The 22,199-nt window shown below is 40.0% G+C and overlaps 1 protein-coding gene across 7 annotated transcripts in view; it reads left to right on the top strand.

Annotated features, from left to right (window-relative positions):
* LOC108246382 (VPS10 domain-containing receptor SorCS1) overlaps positions 1 to 17,480 on the top strand; it is a 157,380-nt gene extending 139,900 nt beyond the window's left edge. The window contains exons 19-28 of one of the 7 annotated variants that reach the window (XM_025010031.2): positions 493 to 679; positions 1,201 to 1,334; positions 2,638 to 2,764; positions 4,440 to 4,552; positions 6,749 to 6,883; positions 9,455 to 9,554; positions 9,962 to 10,067; positions 11,687 to 11,844; positions 11,958 to 12,012; positions 12,725 to 17,480. In XM_025010031.2, the coding sequence (XP_024865799.1) occupies positions 493 to 679; positions 1,201 to 1,334; positions 2,638 to 2,764; positions 4,440 to 4,552; positions 6,749 to 6,883; positions 9,455 to 9,554; positions 9,962 to 10,067; positions 11,687 to 11,844; positions 11,958 to 12,010 (1,113 nt within the window). In that variant the 3' untranslated portion in view covers positions 12,011 to 12,012; positions 12,725 to 17,480. Of the gene's footprint in view, positions 1 to 492; positions 680 to 1,200; positions 1,335 to 2,637; positions 2,765 to 4,439; positions 4,553 to 6,748; positions 6,884 to 9,454; positions 9,555 to 9,732; positions 9,819 to 9,961; positions 10,069 to 11,686; positions 11,845 to 11,957 lie in introns of those variants that run through there. The other 6 variants (XR_005233000.1, XR_003040055.2, XM_037974889.1 and 3 more) reach the window with 6 other exon arrangements.
* The last annotated feature ends 4,719 nt before the right edge of the window (positions 17,481 to 22,199 follow it).

A 22,199-nucleotide genomic window follows, 5' to 3' on the forward strand; every position in this document is an offset into this window, starting at 1 on the left:
GGGGGGGGGGATGACCAAACGCTTTGCGGGCGTTCAAGTTAATTTTTTACAATTATACAATGGACCTGTGAATGTCAACAGCTGTGCCTGCTGCTTCATCACACCAGAGGAAAACGTTCCCTCGTTGAGCTGTTTCCATGGAAACCAGACTGCGAACCTTAAAAATTCGCTCTCAGTGTTCGTACGTTTTTTTTGTTTTTGTATGTTCTCAATAACACTGAACACTTCTGAAAGACTCAGACTGAGTTAGTGATCAATCCTCAGATAGTCTTTATAACTCAAATTAATTTTAAAACTAATAACTCATCATACTTATTAGAAAAGATTAATGTTTGTGTTGTCATTATGTCCTTGGTTGGGGTCAGACACAACAAGACTCCTACAGAAGTAAATAAAATGCATCTGTTTGTGTTGTGTTGTTTTTTAGCTGAAGCGTACCTCCAGATAAAGAACCTGTCCTGCAGATAACCTGAAGCTGTTTGTTTTGTGAAGGGCGATGGCGTGAAGACGAGCATCACCGTGGACTTCGGAGACGGCCACGCGCTCACCTACTCCAACGTCAGCTCCATGGAGGACGGCATTAAACACATCTACAAGACCGTGGGAATCTACCGGGTGCTGGCCACGGCGGAGAACAGCCTGGGCTCGGAGACCGCCACCCTCTACCTGCACGTGACATGTGAGGCAGTGAGCAGTTTGTTTGTTCAGATAAGAGCCTCTTCAGTTTTCTGCTCTTGCTGTTTTTATCGCGTTCAGTGAAATTGCTGCTGTCAGCTTGCACGCAGCGTGGACCACGTTCTGAGCTTTATCTCCTCACAGAACAGGTTCATAAGCAAACAAACAGGAGAGATAGAACAAATCTTCTTCTACTTCGGCTCGACTCTATTCAGGGGCTGACAGACGTAAAAGGAGCTGACTTATTGATCAGGGAGCTCTGTTGCCCCCTCCCCCATCTGTCAATCCTGTGTGCCAGCCGTACAAACAGAGGCCCCGCCGGCTCAGGAGGGCCGCCGGTGAAAAATAGCGCACAGATGGCAGCTACCGGTTCCAGTGCAGGGGAGATTTCTGGCATGCTCACCACCCACCTATAAACTCGCTCTTTTTTCCCTCGTTTCAACTAATAAAGTTGTTTCTGCTTTGTTTTCTTTTACTTTTTGCATAATGTAGCAGCCACTGTGTGATGCATGTGTGTGTGAGCAGGTCAGCTGGAGCACATCCATCTCTCCGCTCCCTTTGTGGCGGTGAAGAACAAGGAAGTGAACCTGACTGCTGTTCTGTGGCCGAGCCAAGTGGGAACGGTCACCTACATCTGGTGGATCGGAAATAATACAGAGGTACTTTTTGTTCTGTGTCCGCCTGCAATTAAGAAGTAGGTTGCTGACTTTGTTGTTTTGTGGAGCTATATCTGTTCGTCCAGGATGCAGCAAATCGTGGCCTTTTTAATCAGCTCTGATAAAAGTTGCAGGGAATGCTGATGAATCATAAACACAAAGTGCCTCGATTAGTTCCAGCTGGCTGCAGATGGGCCCAGCTGAATGCCTTCACAAAGAAGTTTGGTTTTATTTAGAAATCTGTTGAGTCAAACCTTCCTTTCCTGCTGGTTTTCATTTTGAACAGACATATTTGGAGGTGATAGTGACTCTGAGCTGTCATCTTTTCACCTTCCACTCTGACCCTGTCAGTCAGCTCCTTCTGATTGGCTGCTCTTCATCACAAACCAGCTCACAGAAAACGATACAAGTTCTTCTCATGTGTTTGGTTGATTTCTGTGAAACAAGCTGCATTTTTCAGAAAAACACGAAGCAGCTGACGACAACCTCTGTGTCACATTCATTGATTTCATTTTGTTGTTTTAAACCCCCAAAACAATAGAGGTTGATTTTCTTTTGTGTTCTTTTAGGTCCTGTTGGATTTGTGTGTGCCATTCTTATGGAAATGTTCTCAAATAGAAAATCTCTGATAAATGCTTTCTGAAAAGGAAACAAAGCTTTTAGTAAAATGCAGACATCTCAGCTTAATGGAAACCATAATTTATGGCACATCTTTTTTCTGTGTCCAGCTAGATTTTATTTCAATCCTGTTGCCATTAAACTTTATGTTTCAAAAACATTTTGGACTAATTATTAAAAAAATAAAAAAGCTGGACCCAGGTTCTGTTGCCTCATGTTCCAGAACTTGAAACAGAAACCTGATGTGATCTGTTAGCATATCTGTCTTCTTCTTGTGTTTCCAGTTTGGAGCATCTGCTCCGCGCCTTCTTTCCTGTCTCTGGTGTTACAGCACCACACACAGGCCTGGCAGAGTTACTGCAGCGTTTGTGTCATTTTCATGTTTCTGTGTGGATGAAAACATTTCCAGAAACTGCTCTTAGTTTACGAGGAAACTCTTAGAAACAAAAACTAAAAATATTGTTTATGGAAGTCAGTGTTCCTGTGTGGACAGGTCCTTAGACTCTGAAAGAGATCTGAGGACTAATGGAAGCTGTGAGTAATGACAGGAGCAGCCGTGTGTGTGATATTTGCACGCCGACACCTCTGCGGTGTAAACAACCTCCGTGTGAGATGTGAACCAGCTGCTGAACGCGGTCTCTCCAGGGAATCCCCCGTCTCTCTCTCACTCTGTGTTTGTGTCCTCCAGCAGCCTTTAATCACCCTGGAGGGAAGCGTGGCGTGCACGTTCTCCAGGGAAGGCATCAATACCATCACCGTGCAGGTGTCTGCTGGGAATTCCATCCTGCAGGACAGGAAAACCGTCGCTGTCCACGGTGAGACGAGACAGCAGAGGAATCAGAGAGAGCTCACTACGAGCCATTTCACACCAAGAGATTTATAGAGATGTAATTATGAAAACAAAATGGTTTAAATAGTTTGGTAATAATATTTTTCAAGCATTGAAAACCCTTTTCAGACACTGCAGTTATGAAATTAATTTTCTTGTTAGGAAGGATAACTGCTGAAGTTCATTTAAATGTGTTTGAATCAAGGACAGCACAGAAAATGTTCCACATTAAACTGACGGCCATGCTGCTTTGTTCAGCAGGTTTCTACCCAATAATATGGAAACCTTCAGTGAGTCGTCCTTGGTTAGGGTTTTAATCAAACAGAGAGTTTGATTAAACAAGAAAATTACTAAATCAACACTAAAACTAGATATTTTACACAAACACAGAAGGTTAGAAGCAACTATATGTAAGAGAAGAAAATACTGTGTCCATCCATGTTCACAGATCTGAGTTAAAAACTCTGACATCAGAAAACTAAGATGTTTTATTGCTGTTGGTGAACTCTTCTAAACCTTAGCATGTTGAAACTACAAAGATGGTTGTCCAAACACGTAATGTTCATCACTCCACAGTTTAGCTGCTCGTCTTTTTGTTGAGCTGTTGTTTACCTGCTGTTGGGTTGGAAATAAATACAGCCAGCACCTCCAAGGATTCAGAACCAACTGGTGTGGATATTTTTCTTCACAATTAAACAGCAGACTCAAAGACTGACAGCTGGCACATTTATCTGAGCAATCGTCTTAGTGTCGAAATGGTTCAGACAGTCCTGCAAACTGGGAAAACAGCAACAATCATATTTATATTTGTTAGTTAGCTTCACGGCAGTAATCAAACACATTTAACCAAGTGTTGCACACAAATAGGCATGTTTTCAGCAGGTTTATTCTTTATTTACTAACCGTAACATTTATAATCACAACGCTTCAAATTCAGTTCCTACAGGATAAACCCATTTTAGCTGATAAGTAAGAATTTGTTTCCAAAACAAACAAAAACAGAACAACACATGATGCACAAAGTTATAATAAAACATGTTTATGTTTTGGCACAGAAAAACCTACAGATACAATTATTTGAACAAATAAGTTATTATCTGTAAACTTTCCCACCTGTTCATATTTATTCAACAGACTGAAATGATAGGATTTTGTTTGTCTTTTATTTTATTTTATCTAAACTTTATTTTCTGGGTTTGTTTTTATAAAATTCTGTGTCTTGGTTTGTTTTAATGGTAACAATGCTTTATATTGTTTTCAACTATTTTTTCTTTTTAAGTCCAGTTTTCCTCTGCGCCTTACTTTACCATCCTTTAATTTTAACCTCTGTGCGAACTCTTTGAGCCACCTTAAGTGGTTTTAAAAACTGCAGATCCTTCATTTTGCAGCAGTTTTGTTACTTTCTGCAGGGAGAGAAGGCTGCTTTGTGTCGGACAGTTTTAATATCTCTTAGAAAGATGGATGCTTGTTTTTCATCACGACTTAACAGAACAGAACAAAACTTCTATTTCTTTTTAGAAAAAACCCCAAAGATCTCTAAATCTGAATCTCAACAACAATCTTTGTTTCAAGCCATATGAAAGGAAATATATCAAACATTATTGTTATTATTGTTGTTGTTGTTGTTGTTGGTGTTGTTAATGCTTTTTTCGTCCCTGCAGAATACTTCCAGTCTCATCTGCTGGCCTTTTCATCGAACCTGGACGAGCACAACCCCGACGTTCCAGAATGGAGGCTGGATGTGAGCCGGGTCATCAGGAACTCTCTGATCCAGGTAAATGTGTTGCTCCGCTCCGGCTCAGCTGGACCTCGGAGCGCGCTGCGACCTCCACGGAGCTCCCAGTCTCCATTCAGACTTTTATGAGGATAAATGATGAGAGTGGAAGGAAAAGGTGGGGAGGAGCGTCTGATTGCTCTGAACACACGGGGAGAGTTCAGGGCCACACAGGAACAAGCTTGTGGATGTTCATGAAGAAGAATAAATGTCAGAGTGTGTGTTCTGCTGTGACCTGAGGGGACGCTGGGAGATGAGTACTTCACAAGCTGTCAAGTGTAAGAAATGATTCAGACCCACACGCACCGAGCCTGACTCATTAACTCCTTTTTGACACATCCTCAAACTCCCAGAAAGAAGCAGTCTGGGTCTTGCATCATATTTTCACACATATTTTTGATCCAGCAAAATCAAAATTGATGCTGAAAATACATCCGTCTCTGCGGTCCTCACTGTGTTGTTATTTCGTCCAGGCAGAACACGGAGAAGAAGACAGATTAAGATAAAAATATGATTTGATGGGTTTAAACCTCTTCAGCATTCACTGCAGCAAAACCACATAAAAGAGCTCATAAACCAGGAACCAGGAAAAAACAGCAGCTTTTCCTCATCTCTTCCTCCTTTCCTCTAACAGTGCAGCAGAACGGACACAACAGGAACTGAGTTAATGTGTGAGAACTGGATGTAAACTTTAAAACATGAGGATTTCCCAGCAAACAGAATAGAATAGAATAGAATAGAATAGAATAGAATAGAATAATCTTTTTTGTCCCTCATCAGCAGCAAAGTGAAAACAAACAGAAGCTTGCAGGATACACATTAAAAACAACAACAATACTACAAATATTACAAACACTTAAATTCTGTGTAAAAATAACGTATGAAAGAAAATCTGAGAGCCCGGAAAGTTTCCTGAATTGCTACAAAACTTGAATTTGTGTTTATCTCCACGAATCCTGAATAAATTAGTGCTCAACATGAACCTCAAAGAGTTCTGGGTTAGAAAAATGTCCTGTCCTTTCACAAAAGATGTGTTGACCTGAAGCAAACTAACCAGTTTACTTGAAATTTTATTTCTAAGCTAAAAAGCAAAGCAGCTTTTTTTAAAATCTGGACTTTAACCCTTCATGAACTGGCTGAGGGAACATCTGATGGATCTGAGGTCCACCACTGAGGAGGGGTCCTAAAACACTTCAGTCACTCATTAATCCGAACACTTTTAGGAATCTTTATCTTTGAATTTCTTGGATAAACAAAGGAAATGGGATGTTAAGTGAAGCCTGTGGCTTCTTTGGACTTTCTACTCCAAACAGTTTTTGTTATTGTAGCTTATTTATCTCTAAATTAAATACTTATTTTACTCTTTTATTTATTACAAAGATTGGACTCAAGCAGGTCAACATATTGTCATATATCGTTTTTCTTTGTAGTAATCTAATAAGTGTTTTTCTTTTGTCCTCACACTTGCATATAATTCAAACGTACCAGGGCTGTGATCGCTCGGTGGTTCTGTGATCCTGAGGCAGCAGGTTCCAGCCCAGGTTGTGTCAGGAAGAGCTTCCAGCGTAAAATAACAGTTCACTCGTTGTGGCAACCCCAGCTGTCTAAAACACAACAACACATAATAATATGCAACAAAAACTGTCGTTTTAAATGAATGGTTTAATAAAACTGATGTAATATGTTTTTTAAGTGTCAAATACATCTTTATTTAGTGATAAAGGTTTATTAAACGCTGCCCTAACTGACGGGCTGACTGAGATTCACAGATGGTTGGAATCACTGTTTGCCAGGTCTGCTGTAGACTTCAGTGGTTCTGCTGAAACAGCCAAAAACACATCAGTTAAAGATCGTCAGCCTTTTCTACAGGGACTCTCTCTTTAAGACTTTTCCATTTGCAGCATGGTTTGTAATGTACTTGATTCCTCCTCAGCTCAGCTTCTGATGCTTAACAAACACTTATTTATTTACTTGTGAACAGATACCAAATCTTCACTTGTACCACAGTTTGAGAGGCAGGACTTCAGAGAACTGAACCAGCTTCTATCAAATCTGCTTCTTAGATACTTTCAGGTCATTTCACTCAGTTAGGACTCTTTCTCAGCAGAAAAGACTCGTGTGATTATGTGAGCCTCCTCTGATTTAGTGTCAGTGAAACAGCTTCTTCCACCCGTCTCCTTCCTGTCTTCCCTGCAGGCTACAGGTGTGACAGAGGACCAGCTTCTGGTCACTGTCCTCCCAGGTTTACCCACCGCAGCTGAATTCTTCCTCCTTCCTGACAAGCAGACACCTGAGGGGAAACCAGAGAAGAGCTCGGCTCATTTAGATCAGGTGAGGCAGCAGCATCGGTCCTCCTCCTCGGGTTTCTGAAGACGTTTCTGCGTAGATGGATTGATGCCACCTTGTTATTCTCCCCTTGTTTGACCCCAGGACAGAGCTGCTTTGTGACTCATGGAGAAGCTTCTCATTGCTGCAGCTTGTCCAGTAATTGTGCCTTAAAATAAAATCTCATCTTAAAGTTCCTGCTTCTGCCAGTAGATGTCAGTATTACGCTTTTATACCCATGAGTCTAATGCACGCCGACTGACGAAAAAACCCAACATCTATCATCACATTATAAAGGCCAATGTCTTTTAATCCCCCACCCCCACCCCACCACATCCTGTTAGGTGAGGTGGGGGAGCAGGGAGCCGCCTTGAAAACCAGACAAAGAAACGTTGTACCAACCTGAGCTAAAATGGCTGTCTGCGTCACGTAACAGATGAGTTAATGCTGAATGTGTTTCCAGAGAAGGAAGCTGGGAAGAAAATCAGACGCAGTTTTTCTCTTTCTTTCCTGCAAACTTCCTCTTCAGCCATAAATCTTCATCCCAAAGTTCTTACAAGTGTGGAGCAGACTCTGCTTATTAGAATGTATAATAGATTTACTGACCCTGGTATACATTGTGAATAGGTAATTAGTCAAAGCGTAGACTAAATTTAAACAGTACAAAGGGGAGGATGAAGGACTAAAGAAATTACTCATTTCACAATTAATTTGGCAAACGAGGCAGATAAGATAAATGAAGTCTCTGCAGCAGAGAGAGGAAAAAAAGCATCAGGACTTCGGAAACGTTTTGTTTTAATATTCAGCTCCGTACAGGCTCATTTTTGATACCAGAATATTATTAAACTCTTCATTTTTAACTTATATTGGAGCATTATTGACTCTAAAAAGAGGTTTGTAATTGTGTGAATAAAAAGCATCTGTGTGGGGACTCCAGGTTTTATTATTCCTATAATTTAGCCGTGGGTCACATGAACCTGCCTGGTTTCAATCAGAGGAAGTTCTCCGTCTGAAGGTTGTGTGCCTGTCTGAACAGCACAGATCAAGCAGGGCTGAATAGTTTGCATTATGCATCACTGTGGAAAGGTCCCATGGACAAAAACTCTTACATAAAGCAGAATGCTCTCTGTGGAGACAGAGATGTTTGTGCAGGTCACGGATGCTTACAAATAATGCAGCAACCTTTGCTACAATAAGGTTTGGTATTTAAAGTGGTAATTTCTGTGTTCTAACCACCTCTTCCAGGTCAGAACTGATGATGGGTTCCAGTTAATCCTTCTGTCTTTACAGAAAACAGTCCTGATTTATAGAAACTGTTGTTATAATACTGCATGACTCAACATCTGTCCACATGAATAGAAAGGAAATATTTCTTTTGCACAATTGCAGCTTTTCTGAACCTTAAAGCTCAGCACTTTTTATTCATTTAAAACCATTTTAAACTGCAGCAGGAGGCTAAAATTATAAAGTATATCCTACATTCTGTGATAAATATCAAACATCTCACACAGTTAATAAATGGAAGCACTTCTGAGACCAACACAGAGCTGTCTGAAAGGAAACAAGTCTCAAAATGCAATAAGTTTTCACTTCTTTATATTTTCCTTCCAAGCCAAATGTTATAATCTTGTAAAGTGTTCCTGAGACACATTTTTTAGGCTTTCTGAAGGGTTTTTCCCTGCTTTTAGTTCTTCTACCTGAACATTTTCAGAGGAATATGATTTTAACTCTGACCTCTGACCTCATTCCAAAGTAAAACAACTCCTAAATTCAAAAAATAAAGCAACTTTACAAAGTTTAAACTGAATCTTTAGGCTCTTTTTGTACCAACAGCCTGTCACAATGATACAGTTTGTTCCCTTTTCTGTAGTTAAACAGATAAAAAAATGCCAAGAATAACAGACTGACCAACAGAAAATAGGATTTTAGCTCTAACAAGGTGATTCTCAAGGAGTTGTTAGCAGAAAACCTGGCATATCTCAGTATTGTGAGCAGCTTGTCCTAGAAAATAGCAAGTGGAAAATAACAAGTGTCACGCATAAAAAGTAAGTCGGGCAGAGGAACAGGACTGAAAAGAAGCAGCACGACTAGTTCTCAGCCAGGAACTTTTTAGGAACCACCTTGTTGGAGCTAAAACCTTATTTTTTTGTCAGACTGTTATTTTTTGTGTTGTTCATGAATTCATCTGAAGAGAGGCAGACAAACTGAACTCTGTCTTCTGTACCGGTCCGTTTGGCTCCTCCAGATCCTGCAGCTGACTGGAAAAAGAAGAAACAGCATCAACATTTGTACAATTCATCAGTCAGAGCCTTGAATTCCTGGATTATTCCCACCTAAAAGACTAGAAACAGACCTACACACAGACGAGTTAAATGCAGCAAATTCAAACATGAATACAAGTCTGTGCACAGGAAAACAGAAATCATGCAGAAGCTTGAATGCTTTATAGGTTAGTCAGCAAAAAAAAATAAAAATCCTCTAAAAACAGATCATGTACAGGATCTACATTTTTAGCAGAACAAATCTAAATATTCTGACAGTAATATTTTGAAACTGTGCCTTCGTTTGTCTCTGCAGCTCTCGGAGGTTTTGCTGAGCGCCTTGAATCAAAACCTTGTCCAGTTCACGTTGCGGCCCGGAGTCCAAGTCACCGTGTACGCAGCTCACCTGTCTGCAGGTAAACAAACACAACTGTCTGTGTTTGACCTTCAGTAGTGAGTAGGACAAACAGAAAGCATGTGGACTTCTAATAGCTGCAGCCACAGTGGACAGTCAGGTATAACTTTCATATTTTTATTGCCCCACCACTCAACTAATAACCCCACCCCTGTGTCTGATTGGCTCCCACCATGTAGCTACACAGAGACATTCAGAGAGTGAGCAACGTTACACGTATGTGTGCCTCTTCCTATTGGGGATGCTGCTACTTTTAGGATAAAGAGTAAGAGAAGTCCATACATTAAACTGATTCATGGGTGTCATTTCTGTTCACCGCTCATTGCATGAGTCAGCAGGTGGAAATACAGCCCAGCCAAGCGGTCGTGTTGTTGACAGCGAGCGGCGCTTGTTTCCCTGTCTCTGCAGCGCCTCTCGTGGACACCAGTGAGAACCACAGCGGCTCTGCCATGCTGATGCTGCTATCAGTAGTGGTTGCGGGTTTAGCTGTGTTTGTCATCTACAAATTCAAGAGGTAACGTTTTCCCGAGACTCTACACAGTAATTACACTGAGCCCGTTGGTAAGGAGGTGGTTAGGGATGCAGCAGTAGAAGTATGTCTGACACCAACTGGACTTTCAAACAGATTTTCGGTGTAATGGTATTTATGAGTATTCGGTATCGGCAAGCAGTCAAAATTAAGTAGCAATAAGATCCTACCTGGAAGTGCTGAAAGGTCCCGACAGCTCGGTAAACAGCAGCTGCAGGCGAGGCTGCAGAGAAGGTTGATAGCTGTCTGTCAACCTGACGCTTTTGGCCGTTCTTTCGACTTTTCCCCTCAAGCATCTGTGGGGTTTCTGTTAACTCTTATCAGGTCATTTCTCACCAAAAGAAATGTCAGTCAACCTTCAGCTGCTATCAATATGAAGGCCTTTGAACGCAGGCGGCTGACCTTTCTGAAATGTTAAACTGTTTCCTTGCTGAGGTGGAGCTCCAAGGAAAACCATGTGAAGGGTCAGGATGATTTACAGATGAGCAGAAGCAAAAGAAAACATTAAAACAATGCTTTAAATCTTTGTATCTGTTAGATTTTTTTCTTGTATTAGTATTTGAACGTGTTGGTAACTGCTGCAGATAATCTGATGTGTTTTACACCGAACAAAAATATAAACGCAACACTTTTGTTTTTGCTCCCACTTTTCATGAGCTGGACTCAGAGATTTAAGACTTTCTCTGCGTACACAATCAGCCTTTTTCTCTTAAATATTGGTCATGAATGAATGGAACAACAACGGGCCTCAGGATCTCGTCACGCTATCTTTCAAACTGCCATCAATAAAATGCACCTGTGTTCGTTGTCCTGCCCACTTGATTCACAACGCTGACATCAGCCAACCGTTCCCCCACACTGTCTGCCATCTGTCCCGTCCAGTGAAAACCGGGATTCATCCTCTCCAACGTACCAGATGCCATTGGACGTAAACATTTGCCCTCTCCAGTCAGTTTTGACAGTCAGGTGGAGACCCTGATGAGGACGACGAGCCTGAGACGGTTTCTGACAGTTTGAGCAGAAATTCTTTGGTTATGCAAACCAACAGCTGCAGCAGCTGTCCAGGTGGCTGGTCTCAGATGAACTCGGAGGTGGAGATGCTGGGCCGGTGTGGTTACTCGTGGTCTGCAGTTGTTAGGTTAGTTGGACGTACTGCCAAATTCTGTGAAACACCTTTAAAGACAGCTTATGGTTGAGAAATAAACATTAAATTCTTGGGCAGCAGCTCTGATTAATATTCCTGCAGTCACCAATTGCACGCTCCCTCCAAACTGTCGACATCTGTGTTATTATTGTAAAACTGCACATTTTAGAGCAGCCTTTTATTGTGGCCAGCCGAAGGCTCACCTGTGCAATAATCATTCTGTCTAATCAGCATCTTGATGTGCCACACCTGTCAGGTGAAGGAGAAGAGCTCACTAACACAGATTTACACAATATTTGAGAGAAAAAAGCAAAAAGGCTTATTGTGTACAGAGAACAAGTCTTAGATCTTTGAGTTCAGCTCATGGGAGCAAAAACAAAAATGTTACGTTTATATTTTTCTCAGTATAGCTCAGGCTTTGTGTTTTATCCATTTACCTCACTGTAAATCTTTCCTCAAGGAAGATCCCAGGCCTCAACGTCTATGCGCAGATGCAGAACGAAAAAGAACAAGAAATGATGAGTCCAGCTGATCCAACAAAGGCCACGCCCAGCTCACAGCAGGACTTGGTGCCTTCTTTGGAGATCCTGGACACCGAGTTCAACTCACGGCCCATCGGTAAAACACAACACTTACCGTTTTTCCACTCCATTGTTCTTTTTCCCATCATGTTGTGGCTGTGTTTTTGTTTCATGACTCTCATCCTGTGCTTCCTGTTGTGTGTTTCTCAGTGAAGTGGTCCAGACTACAGGACAGCATGTCAAACAGTACAGAGGCTTCTTAGTGGTACGATTAAACACGCTGTCCTCCTCTGTGCTGCTGGGCTTCAGGCACTGGGACAAAACATACAGCAGCTAGTATTTCTGTTTCTCCAGGATTTACTGGATATCCGTGCATCATTTCATCCTGCTTTTTGTTTTATTGGTGTTGTTTCTTTCTGTTTATCACCCATCATGATTTATGGCTGTAATTTATTTGTGTCACTTACAGCTTTTCTGTAAACATTCTCAAATAACAAGACAAATTTCACAAATTTTAAAACCTTTGGGTTTCCTTTAAAGTAAGTTTTGAAAAAAATAGCTACACTACAAATTAATATTTGATTTTATGTCAAATTATATAATATTTAGTTCAGTTCGCAGCTGAAGAAAATTGTTTTGTCTCAGCATTACTGTGTCATTACAAGTTAATGAAAATTTTACTGTGGTACCTATGGTAGTACTTGATCCTCCCACACAGTAATACCACACAAAGTATTACTTCAACAGCAGGACAAGACATCAGCAAATTCACGCAACTTACCACAATGTAGTAAAAGCAATCTACATTATGAATGTTTTGTCTTAAACACTGCAGGTCTTGAGTTTTTTACAAACTGTTTATTTATTCACCTTCAGACTCATAGAAAAGGTGTTTCTGGATGTGACTAAATAAGAAAGAGTGTGAAAACAGAGTCAGTTTCTGATTCCTGCCTCGGTCTCTTCTCGTCTCTCCTCAGGATGTATGAAACCTCATGTACATGTGAAATTCTCCACAGAACTTCCCACATACATCGCCTGAACGCTGCTCCAGACGCATCATGGATCATGGATCTTTTTTTACCATTCGGGACACAATGGTTTGGAGCTTTATACCTGTGCATGTTGGACCTGGCTGACACATACTGTGCTCTGTTCGAAGCAGAACAAACTGTGTACAGGTTTTCACTTTTCTTTTAGCACATGATGGACAAACTAACATTTTCAAAATTCCGTTGTTTTTTTTTCCTCTGAGTGGAGAAGGATTGGCAGCATGACGCAGAGAGGAAAACCACGTCTTTTAGATTTCTTCTCATATCTCAGAACGGTTTGCTGTTTTATGAAGCTAACAGCAGTAGTGTATTATTTATTCATATGGATATACTTTTATGAAGTATGTTATTGAAGTGAATTACACAATTATTTTGTAAATCATGAATGTCTATGTTAGAATTTTATGTACTTTAATAACAAATGTCATACTAAAAGAGATGCTGTTCTAAAATATGAATAGGTTATTTCAAAGCTTTTGATCTATTGTTCTCAAAAAGCTGATTTATGGCACAATACACATTTTTCTACTGAAATATTCCTCTTTTGATTTGATTTCAGGCTTTAGTTTTGAGGATCAGTTTCAACTTTTTGCTGTTAATCTAATGCTTCTGATACTATTTATGACACATGCCAGTTTGTAAAATGTTTTGTGCTTGGAAATGCTCACTAACGACAACGCCTTCCCACAGCGGGCAAGCCCAGATCTCTGCCGAGCTTTTAGGAGTGACGGAGGGGATGTGACATGATGACAGGAGACAAAGTGAAGCGTCTCATCCTCAGCGTCTGTGGGAGGCAGATTCGGCTTATCGAAGCTCAGATTTTAGGCGGCAGCTGAATTCAGATACAGCTGCTTTGCAGAAGTCAAGGAGCATAACGGGCCAAATAAAAAGTGACAGACAGACAGATGGAGAGGAGCTTTTTGGGGACACATTAGGAGCATTCCAGTGGACAGAATATAAGGAGGTTGACTTCCTGAATACTTAATGTGGCCTGCTGAGGTTGGAGACACATTTAGGCTAATGTCCTGACCTGCTGCAGTGTAGGACCCGTCTCCATCCCAGCTCATTAAAACTCGCTGCAGGAGTGGGAGAAGTAGAGTGCAGATGCTGCAGGGCTGCACGAATGAAGAGCTTGATCGGAGAACCATCCAGCCCCTTGGTGCTTAAAAGTTGACACATGCCTGATTGATGCCTTTCATATCTTGTTTTTCTCTTTTTTACTTTTGACCCGAAGGGAGACTCTTTTCAGAGCTGAATAATCTTTTTTATAAATGTGTAAGGGGAGTTGATTACCTGCATACAGCGGTGTGATCCGCTGCGGTCCCGGTAAGAACTGTGAGGCTGCAGCTTTTGTCTTGAGCCACAAAACCTTCCTGAACCTTTAAGGCTCCAGGTCAGTTCGTATTTCTGCCAAATTGTAATTTTGTAGTTTACCAGACTTTATGGGTGCAAACAGAAACCGTCTGCTACAGTTGTCTGTTTGGACTCACCTCAGCCTGCTTCTGTCTGTCCTGGCAGTCCCCCAGCTTTGATGGTTTAATTCACTGGAGTAATTTTATCATTTTTTTTATTATTTGCATCATTAGGCATTCTGGCCTGTATCACCGTATGGTTTCTGAATAACAATAACTCTCAGGAAAAAATGAAAGTTTTATTCAAATCAGGCGTTAGGCTCCCAAAATAATATGAGAGTGTTTTATATTTGCCTAAAAACTCAAGTGCTTTCTCTGTATTTCATACAAGCAGCATTTGCTTCAGTAGACCTGCATTGTTGAAAGTCTGTGCCTGGCACAAGTATTTTAAACACCACCACTGAGAGATTCCAGGAGTTTGAGAACTAAATAAAACGTAATAATGCAGTATATCATAGCTATATCTATCAATCCACTCATTGTCTGAACCTGCTGTGCAGGGTTGCTTATGATAATATTATTAAGTGCATGGGTGTGAAATGGTAGCTGTTTTGTACCTTAATGCTGCAAAACAGAAATCACTTTGTCTGAAATGGAAACCACTTTTGGGGATGTACAATTTAGCAAAAGTAGGAAAAGTAAAAATAATGCAACAAATTTTTATAAATCTAAGATCCGAGAGTACCAGACTTTTATTAGAAGCAAAACTTTAGACCCCCCCCCCCCCCCCATCACACACTCCCAAAAAAACACATATCTATATTTCAAATTGCTGTTTTCTTTTTGATTCATAACTACAAACATTTCCCATTTTCATGTTGTTTGGGGTCAAAGCTACAGACCTCTGCTCTGTTTGTTCAAGAAATCTTCAAAGCATCCTCGGATGAAACAGGGAGGTGGAAAATTAGGGAAAAATGACTTCTTTGTGTAAACAAGAGGAAATTTCCTTCATGCCTCTGAAGTATTTTTCCAAAACAAAGGCGAAGGAAAGGGTTTTGCTTATGCTCATAAAGTTTTATTATTCTGAATCCTGTGATTTCTTTTTACATGTTTAAACACACCAGAGGGAAAGCTTAAAAAAAACTGTAAAATTGCTAAAGTGGTTGGAAATTTATGGGCCAGAACCAGGAGGTTGTTAGGAGAAATAAGTTTATTTTATTATCATTAAACTCAAGAAAGGCTTGGCAACCTGAAAGTGTCAAAACTAACAAATAATAACAATAATAATACACTTTATAATCTGATGTGTTAAAATAGCCCAATTTATATCCCAGTTCTTGGTCAAATTGGGACCAAATTAATCCTGAGTAGTTTTAACTGAGCTGGTTATCAGTTGATTCAAGGTTTCTACCAAAGAATTGGGCTGAAATGTCAGACCTATTAAATCAGAGTAACAGTGAGTTAAAAGGAACGACTGAAAATCTGAGTTATTAGAATATTACAACTTGGGTTGGTGTTAGCTATCTGGTGCTAACCAATACTGGCATCAACTAAGGTTATTTTAGAAACCCAAACTAAAGTTACTGACAAGCCAAGCAGGTTAAATATGTTTTTATAAGTTCTTTTCATGTCTTACCTTCCAGTTGAAACTCCCAGACAAGCTGTTCTACTTTAAGTTGTAAAACTTGTTAGATTTGCTCAGAGATTTTTAGCAACATGAGTTAAAACGAACACCTTTTTTCATCCACCCATTAATCCGTGCAGGGTCATGGACAGCTGATGCATGTCTCCATCATCACCTTGGACAGGTCGTCTGTCCATTACAGGGACACAGAGACAAACAGGACAGAAGACAACCATGAACACTTATGTGACACTTTTTGCAAAGATCACAAACAACATAGCAATACTGATTTACTGAGACTTCAGCTGAATCAAGGGATAATAAATAGTTTATAAAAACTGCCGTCCTTTAACACTTGAAGTGGTCACAATAAAGTTGAGGCTTTTCTAATCAGAAATCAGACTTTGTGCAAATTCCAGATGAATTTTTGGATTATAAATCTGCAGAATGGAGTTGGCTGTGTTTGATTGTTTGTTTCTGTTTTTTGTTTTTTTAATCTTAGATGGTGACAGTACTCGAGGTTCAGGAGCTCCGGTTTGATGAGTGAAACCAAGACGGTTGGATTTAAACTTGGAAACATTGTCAGAATATTAACAACTAACAGAAACAATCTTCTCCAGTTGTACAGATATGATAAGATCATTTCCAGCATTTTGTTTCTAATATTGTTTATTCTAAGAACTCCTCCTTGTTAAACTTTTAGTTGTTTTATTTCTGTCTTTTGGTTTAAGAGTTCAGTAGCTGAAAGCAGAAGAGGAAACAAACACATTGGTTCACAGCAATCTTTTTTTTTTAAATTCACATTGTGTTGCCTGAGGCATGTTCTTTTAGAGCAGATGTTCTGGGCTAAATTCAGAAATGGTTCAGGATGTTTTTCACAGTTACATCTCTGAACCCTCTATGAATGAGTTATGTCACATTTACAAGTGATCAGAGGAGCGGAGTCATCAGTCTGAGTTCAGATCTTTCAGGTGCATCTTAACTTTATTTTGGTCCCAGTTTCCCTTCATTTGCATTGGACCAGGACCAAATCTGCACTCGGCTGAAAGGAAGGATTTTTGTTGCACAAACACAAGTGATTTTTCAATTTGCAATGATTTTTCCATCAAAGTCTACACTTAAGATTCTTTCAGAGTTTCTTTTTAAGTTTTGCAAAGCGAGAATGTAAAGGTCATCCTTTGGGAGGCATAAAGTGCTTCAAATTTCCAATTTGAGAAAAGAATTCCCACTTTTGTCTGTATAGCTCATATACTGTGGCTTGAAGAAAAATATAGTAAAAGCAGATCTGTAGTAAAGAACAGAGAAGAAGGATTCTTCTTTCTAAAGCAAGGAAACAGAAATTGGCTCCGGCCAGAGAAAATCCCTGCTTTTGAGCTTAAAAAGTCAAAGCAGAAGGAAAGTCTTGCTAACACGAGGAATCTCCAGCCTTCAGGTTTGGATGAGCTGGGATGTGACGGCACCAAAGGCTGTGGGAAACATATCCGAGTTGTAGACAGGCTTTCTCACCATCCCCTCCCTGCAGAATTAGCAAAATTATTATTTTTGTAGTGAAATATTAACAATAATCCAAAAAAAGAGACTTTTATTACTGTACAGCTTTTGTATAAGAACAGACGGTAAAATGTTCAAGTGTTTTTGTTTGACCTGAACTGTGCTGTGTGTAATTGTTTATTGCATTTACAATCATATTTATTAAATGGAAAGAAGTCTGTTATTTCTTCTTGTTTTCTTTGTAAAGAAATAACAAGATTTACAAGGTAAACTGTAAAAACAAGCTCCACAAACAAGCACATTAGCTGCTTACTGTTCAGACGTGACGGTTATTCAACATAATGAAACTGTTTTCCAAGTTGTCCAGTAAAAGTTCTTCTTTAGGAAATGTTGATGGGAACTGTCGAGGTGGAACTGGGGTCTTTGGCAGGCAGGACTCAAAACCTGCTGCTCCAGTAAAGAAACAACTGGACTGTAAATAAGATGCTTTTAAAAATCACTGAAAGAATTAGCAGATTCCTCTCTCCACAAAGCAGAATATTAAACTTTCAGGAATCTGACAGCTGCGCTCTCAGAGGGCACCACATCGAGAACTGACATTCACAAACACCTGATTGAACTAAATAAACTTTACTGTGAGGGAAAGAAGCCTGATGTTAATCCAGTTCAGAGGCACGGCCATCTTCTCTCTAGGATGAACCATCATTCAGTGAAAAACTGGATCCGTTGGATCAGGATCCCAGATCTTTGTTGGATGACATGAATGAGTTGGAAAAGGAGCATCCAGACTGTTGACAGCAACAAGCCCAACTCTGTGATGGTTCTGGGCTTGAGTCAGGGTTCTGTGATGGTTCTGGGCACTTTTGAGCACCACATTCTGCTCATGTTCCAAAAGCTGAGGAAGAAGAGGAGACGGGTCCTGTAGTCCTGACCTATCTTCTATCTGCAACAGATAAATTGAAAAATAAATTGATAAATTGAGTTCAGTCCTTCACTGTTGGACATCTTAAGGCATGTTTGCTGGAAGAATGAGACAAAATACTTTAAATGTAGACAGACAAACTCCCATTGCTCAGGTTTTGGTGCTAAATTTTCAGGAAATACGAGTCATTCAGTTGTAACTTGCTCAGAATAACATTTGGCTGTTTTGTTGTTTTTGCTTCTTCATGGGAAGTTTAAACCAGTCTGACAGATCGAGAGGATGTTCTCTAAAGTAGAAAAAAATGAACAGAGATGGAGTCATTAAAGATGAAGAAGTTAATTTCTGCAGGGATATAACCTTAACAAGTTCCAGTGCCGAGCATAATGATGCTGAAATGAGTTATAGTGCATAAAGTATGGGGGTAATTATAGTTGCTTTACCTTTATTTATGCAGTCCCTGAAATAGCTGCGGTGCCTAATGATGATGGTGACCGCCGCCAAACTAACAGCAGTGGTTCCACTGGCTGTACAGTACAGCAAGAGAAAACACATGATCTGAATACCAACGACGGCTGTGTGACTCATCAGAAAGCCTCACCATAGGTCACATGATGCACATGTCCGAAGGCTTTTGTTGTCCTTAAAAGAGATAAGAGAGACAGGCCACCAGGCAGAGTCATGCTGCCGCTGCTGCTGATGAGAGCCCGGGGATGGAGAGGGATGACAGACTCTTTAAGCTGCTGAGACGCTCGGGGGGGAAGAAGAAGATTACCAAGAGATCAATTCCAGAACAGGGCTGACTCCGCTGACATCTCAGGGTAGAGCACTGCAGCGCACATGTGGGACACGGCTGTCAATACAGGCTGCTATTACTGCCAATTTATGATGAATGAGACTCTGCGTGATTCTTCTGGTAGATACGACAACATGGAGGATTACAGAAAATGTCAAGACATGACCCAGAGCAGAAGTCCTACTTTAAAGCCTGTAGGTTGAAACTGCATTCATATTAAAAGTAAAAATGAAAGGTAAAGTTATAAAAATAAATCTGTAAACTTTGAGTTTAAGCTCTTTCTCAAAGCTTTACCCAGTTTGTTGTTTCAGGTGTTACAGGAAATAATGTCGACAGACAGGTGAGCAAACAATCGTGGACACTTTTTACTCTTTACACTCCAACTAGCAGGAAAGTTTAGATTAGTTTTGGTGAAAATTTACTCTTTAATAGTTCCTGCTCTGCTTGACTCCTCCATGGGATTTTATTCAAACTCAGATGACTTGGATTACTGTTGACTGCAAAAAAATACTGAAACCGTTTGGGTTGACTTCCTGTTTCAGTTTTGATTATTTGGCTTCTTCAGTGAAACCATGCTCCTTGTTTTGTCCTTGTGGTTAAAAAACAAGAACGTAAACTTGTCCTGAGTTTCTTTTGTTCCAGCTCCTCACCTGTCACCTGTTTTCAGTTAGTAATAAACCCACCTGCTGCCACTTGGTAATCATCCTCCCTGGGAATATATACTGCAGGGTTTCAGCTCTTCTGTTTCCTCTCGTTGTTTGGTTCTGGTTATTTTACTTTAAACTTTTGAACATTAGTACACCAGTTTAAAATTACTGGGTATTGTCAAGCCTTTAACTAATAGGGACACTTTAAATGAACACAGAAACTCTTTTATATTAAGTGTTTCATTAAACAGATGCTGAAGGAATTTATTTCTACAAGGAAACTAATCAGTTATATGAATAATTTTATATTTAGTTAAAGCAGATTCAAAAAATGTATTTCTATCTACCTCTAACTGCTGGAAAACAAGTGATCTTATTGGTCATCAGAAATGGCTCCTCCCACCATGAGTGCAGAACGAGTCATTGTTTTTATTTTATTTTATTCAGGACAGAATTTTTAATACCAAGAAAACATACAAAATTGGTTAAAACCCATGTTAAGTCATATGTTGGTTTAAAGTGTTATACGCAGCATGAATCCTACAAAAACTATTAATTGCTAAAATAAAAGTTCTTTGGAACTCGAAGTCCCGTCCTAAACTACTAACCACGCATAAATATATTATTTATTTAGTTGGTCTAAATGACTAAAAATACCACTTGAGACCATAATATGTTGTTCGTGTGTTTCAACAGTTGTGAAAATCCACATTAGAAAAGAGTTTACTGAGATGCAGTTTGATATAAATATTTAATGATGTGGCTTCTACGTATGGAAATTCATCCGGATACTCCTGTTTACAAGTTTGCTCTTTTTCTGTTACACATCCAATAAAACCTGCCACAAATCCTGAGGAGCAACTAAAACTTATTGACTTATAAATGGAAAAAAAGACTTGTGTAGGCAGAAAACTTAAGCATTAAAGGTCATGCTACATATTTTACACAGGGATCCTTCTCTGGATCCAGACTGAAGATCAATCCGCCTTAAAGCACTGATCATGTCATAATACACAATTAAAATTTCAATTAAATTGGCTGAAAGCAGCAGACTTACAGTAAGCCTTGTCATTGTCTTTTTTGACAAGTTGGTAATCCTCCTTTGGAAGGGTTCAATGAAAATGCTGAGATGCATTATAGAAAGCAAAAGATCCTGGCTTTATCTGGTTTTATCTGTTTAACTCTTTCCAGCCTGGAGAGCCTCCCATGAACTGGAAACAGACGGTCACATTTAGGACGTTCTTTGAATATGGCTGTTTGATAAAAATCTATGGATCATTGTTCTGTCTTCATAGATTCACAGCACAGTTACTGACCTCGGTTTGTTTGTTTTTTGGAAATCTGTGGCTTGACATCTATAATATGATATAATATTTTGGTACAAAAAACTGAAACGCTCCCTTCAGGTTGGGATTGAATTGTTACTGATCAGAAGTCATGATGGGATGGAACAGAACAAACAGATCAGGATTTTTTTTAACAATGACAAAGATGCTGGATTTGGTCGTTCTTTTCTATGAAAGGTGAAAAAAGTAGGAAATGATTTTTAATTTTCAGGTACAGATGTTTAACACACTGTCTCTGTGTCAAAGTTCTGATTTAATTCCAGCCCTCCTGCCATGAGCTCCGGATAATCAAAAGAACAAGCTGAGTTTTTATGTTTTTCCTTTGGGAGGGTGTCGGGGGCTCAGATGTGGAGATAATGTGAGGAATTCAGAGATCCAGGAGTCACCTGAGGGGGTCCAGGCCACTTGACCCAGGACAGACTGAATAACCCTTCTGGCACTGGACCACTTCAGTATCCTCCAGGAGGAGCAGGAGATCATGTCTGGGATGGATTTGAAATCATGACTTGATGCACAAACTAGCAGTTTATAACTACTAATAAGCTGAATTAAAGTGTGTTGATTTGAAACTGATTCCAAACACATTGGATGGACTGTACCTAACTGGACTAGATTGGTGTTATTTAGATCATAATTGGATTGAAACAAAATTAAACTTGTCATTTATCTCTCACGGCCCCCTGACTGCAGAGAGGGAGACGAGGCAGGAGCCTTGGGCATCCATTGGTTTTGCCTCCTGGGCGTTTGGTGTGCCCTAAAATAAATTGCTATTGGAATTGCTTGATTTGATTAAACAGAGGAAGTCCCAGTTGGTGGAGTGCAGCTCTCTGCTGATGAAGAGGAGGGGGAGACCTCACTCCTTCCAGGCTTGTTATATTAAAGCACGGAACACTCAGCACACACCAGTTCATTTTCTGAAGTTGTTTTTTCTTTTTTTACACATTTTTACATCTGTTCTCTGAGAGCTCAGTCTCATGTTTGCTCCTGCCTAACAGATGTATTAAAAAAGCCACTTTTCAGACATAAACCACACATACAGCCACAGGTGCAGAAAGAAATCATTTGCATCCACTGATCCTAACAATTTTAGATTTACACACACACACAAATTCTGTTTGTGGAGAACTGATCGGTGCAGGATTTGGAAATGCAGCTCAAAAAGCCAAGCGTTTGCTCTCCACTGATCACTCTTTAATTTACTGCAGAGGTTTTCTGTGCATGTGTTTCT

This window comes from Kryptolebias marmoratus, linkage group LG3 (genome assembly GCF_001649575.2).
Source record: "Kryptolebias marmoratus isolate JLee-2015 linkage group LG3, ASM164957v2, whole genome shotgun sequence".
Lineage (NCBI taxonomy): Eukaryota > Metazoa > Chordata > Actinopteri > Cyprinodontiformes > Rivulidae > Kryptolebias > Kryptolebias marmoratus.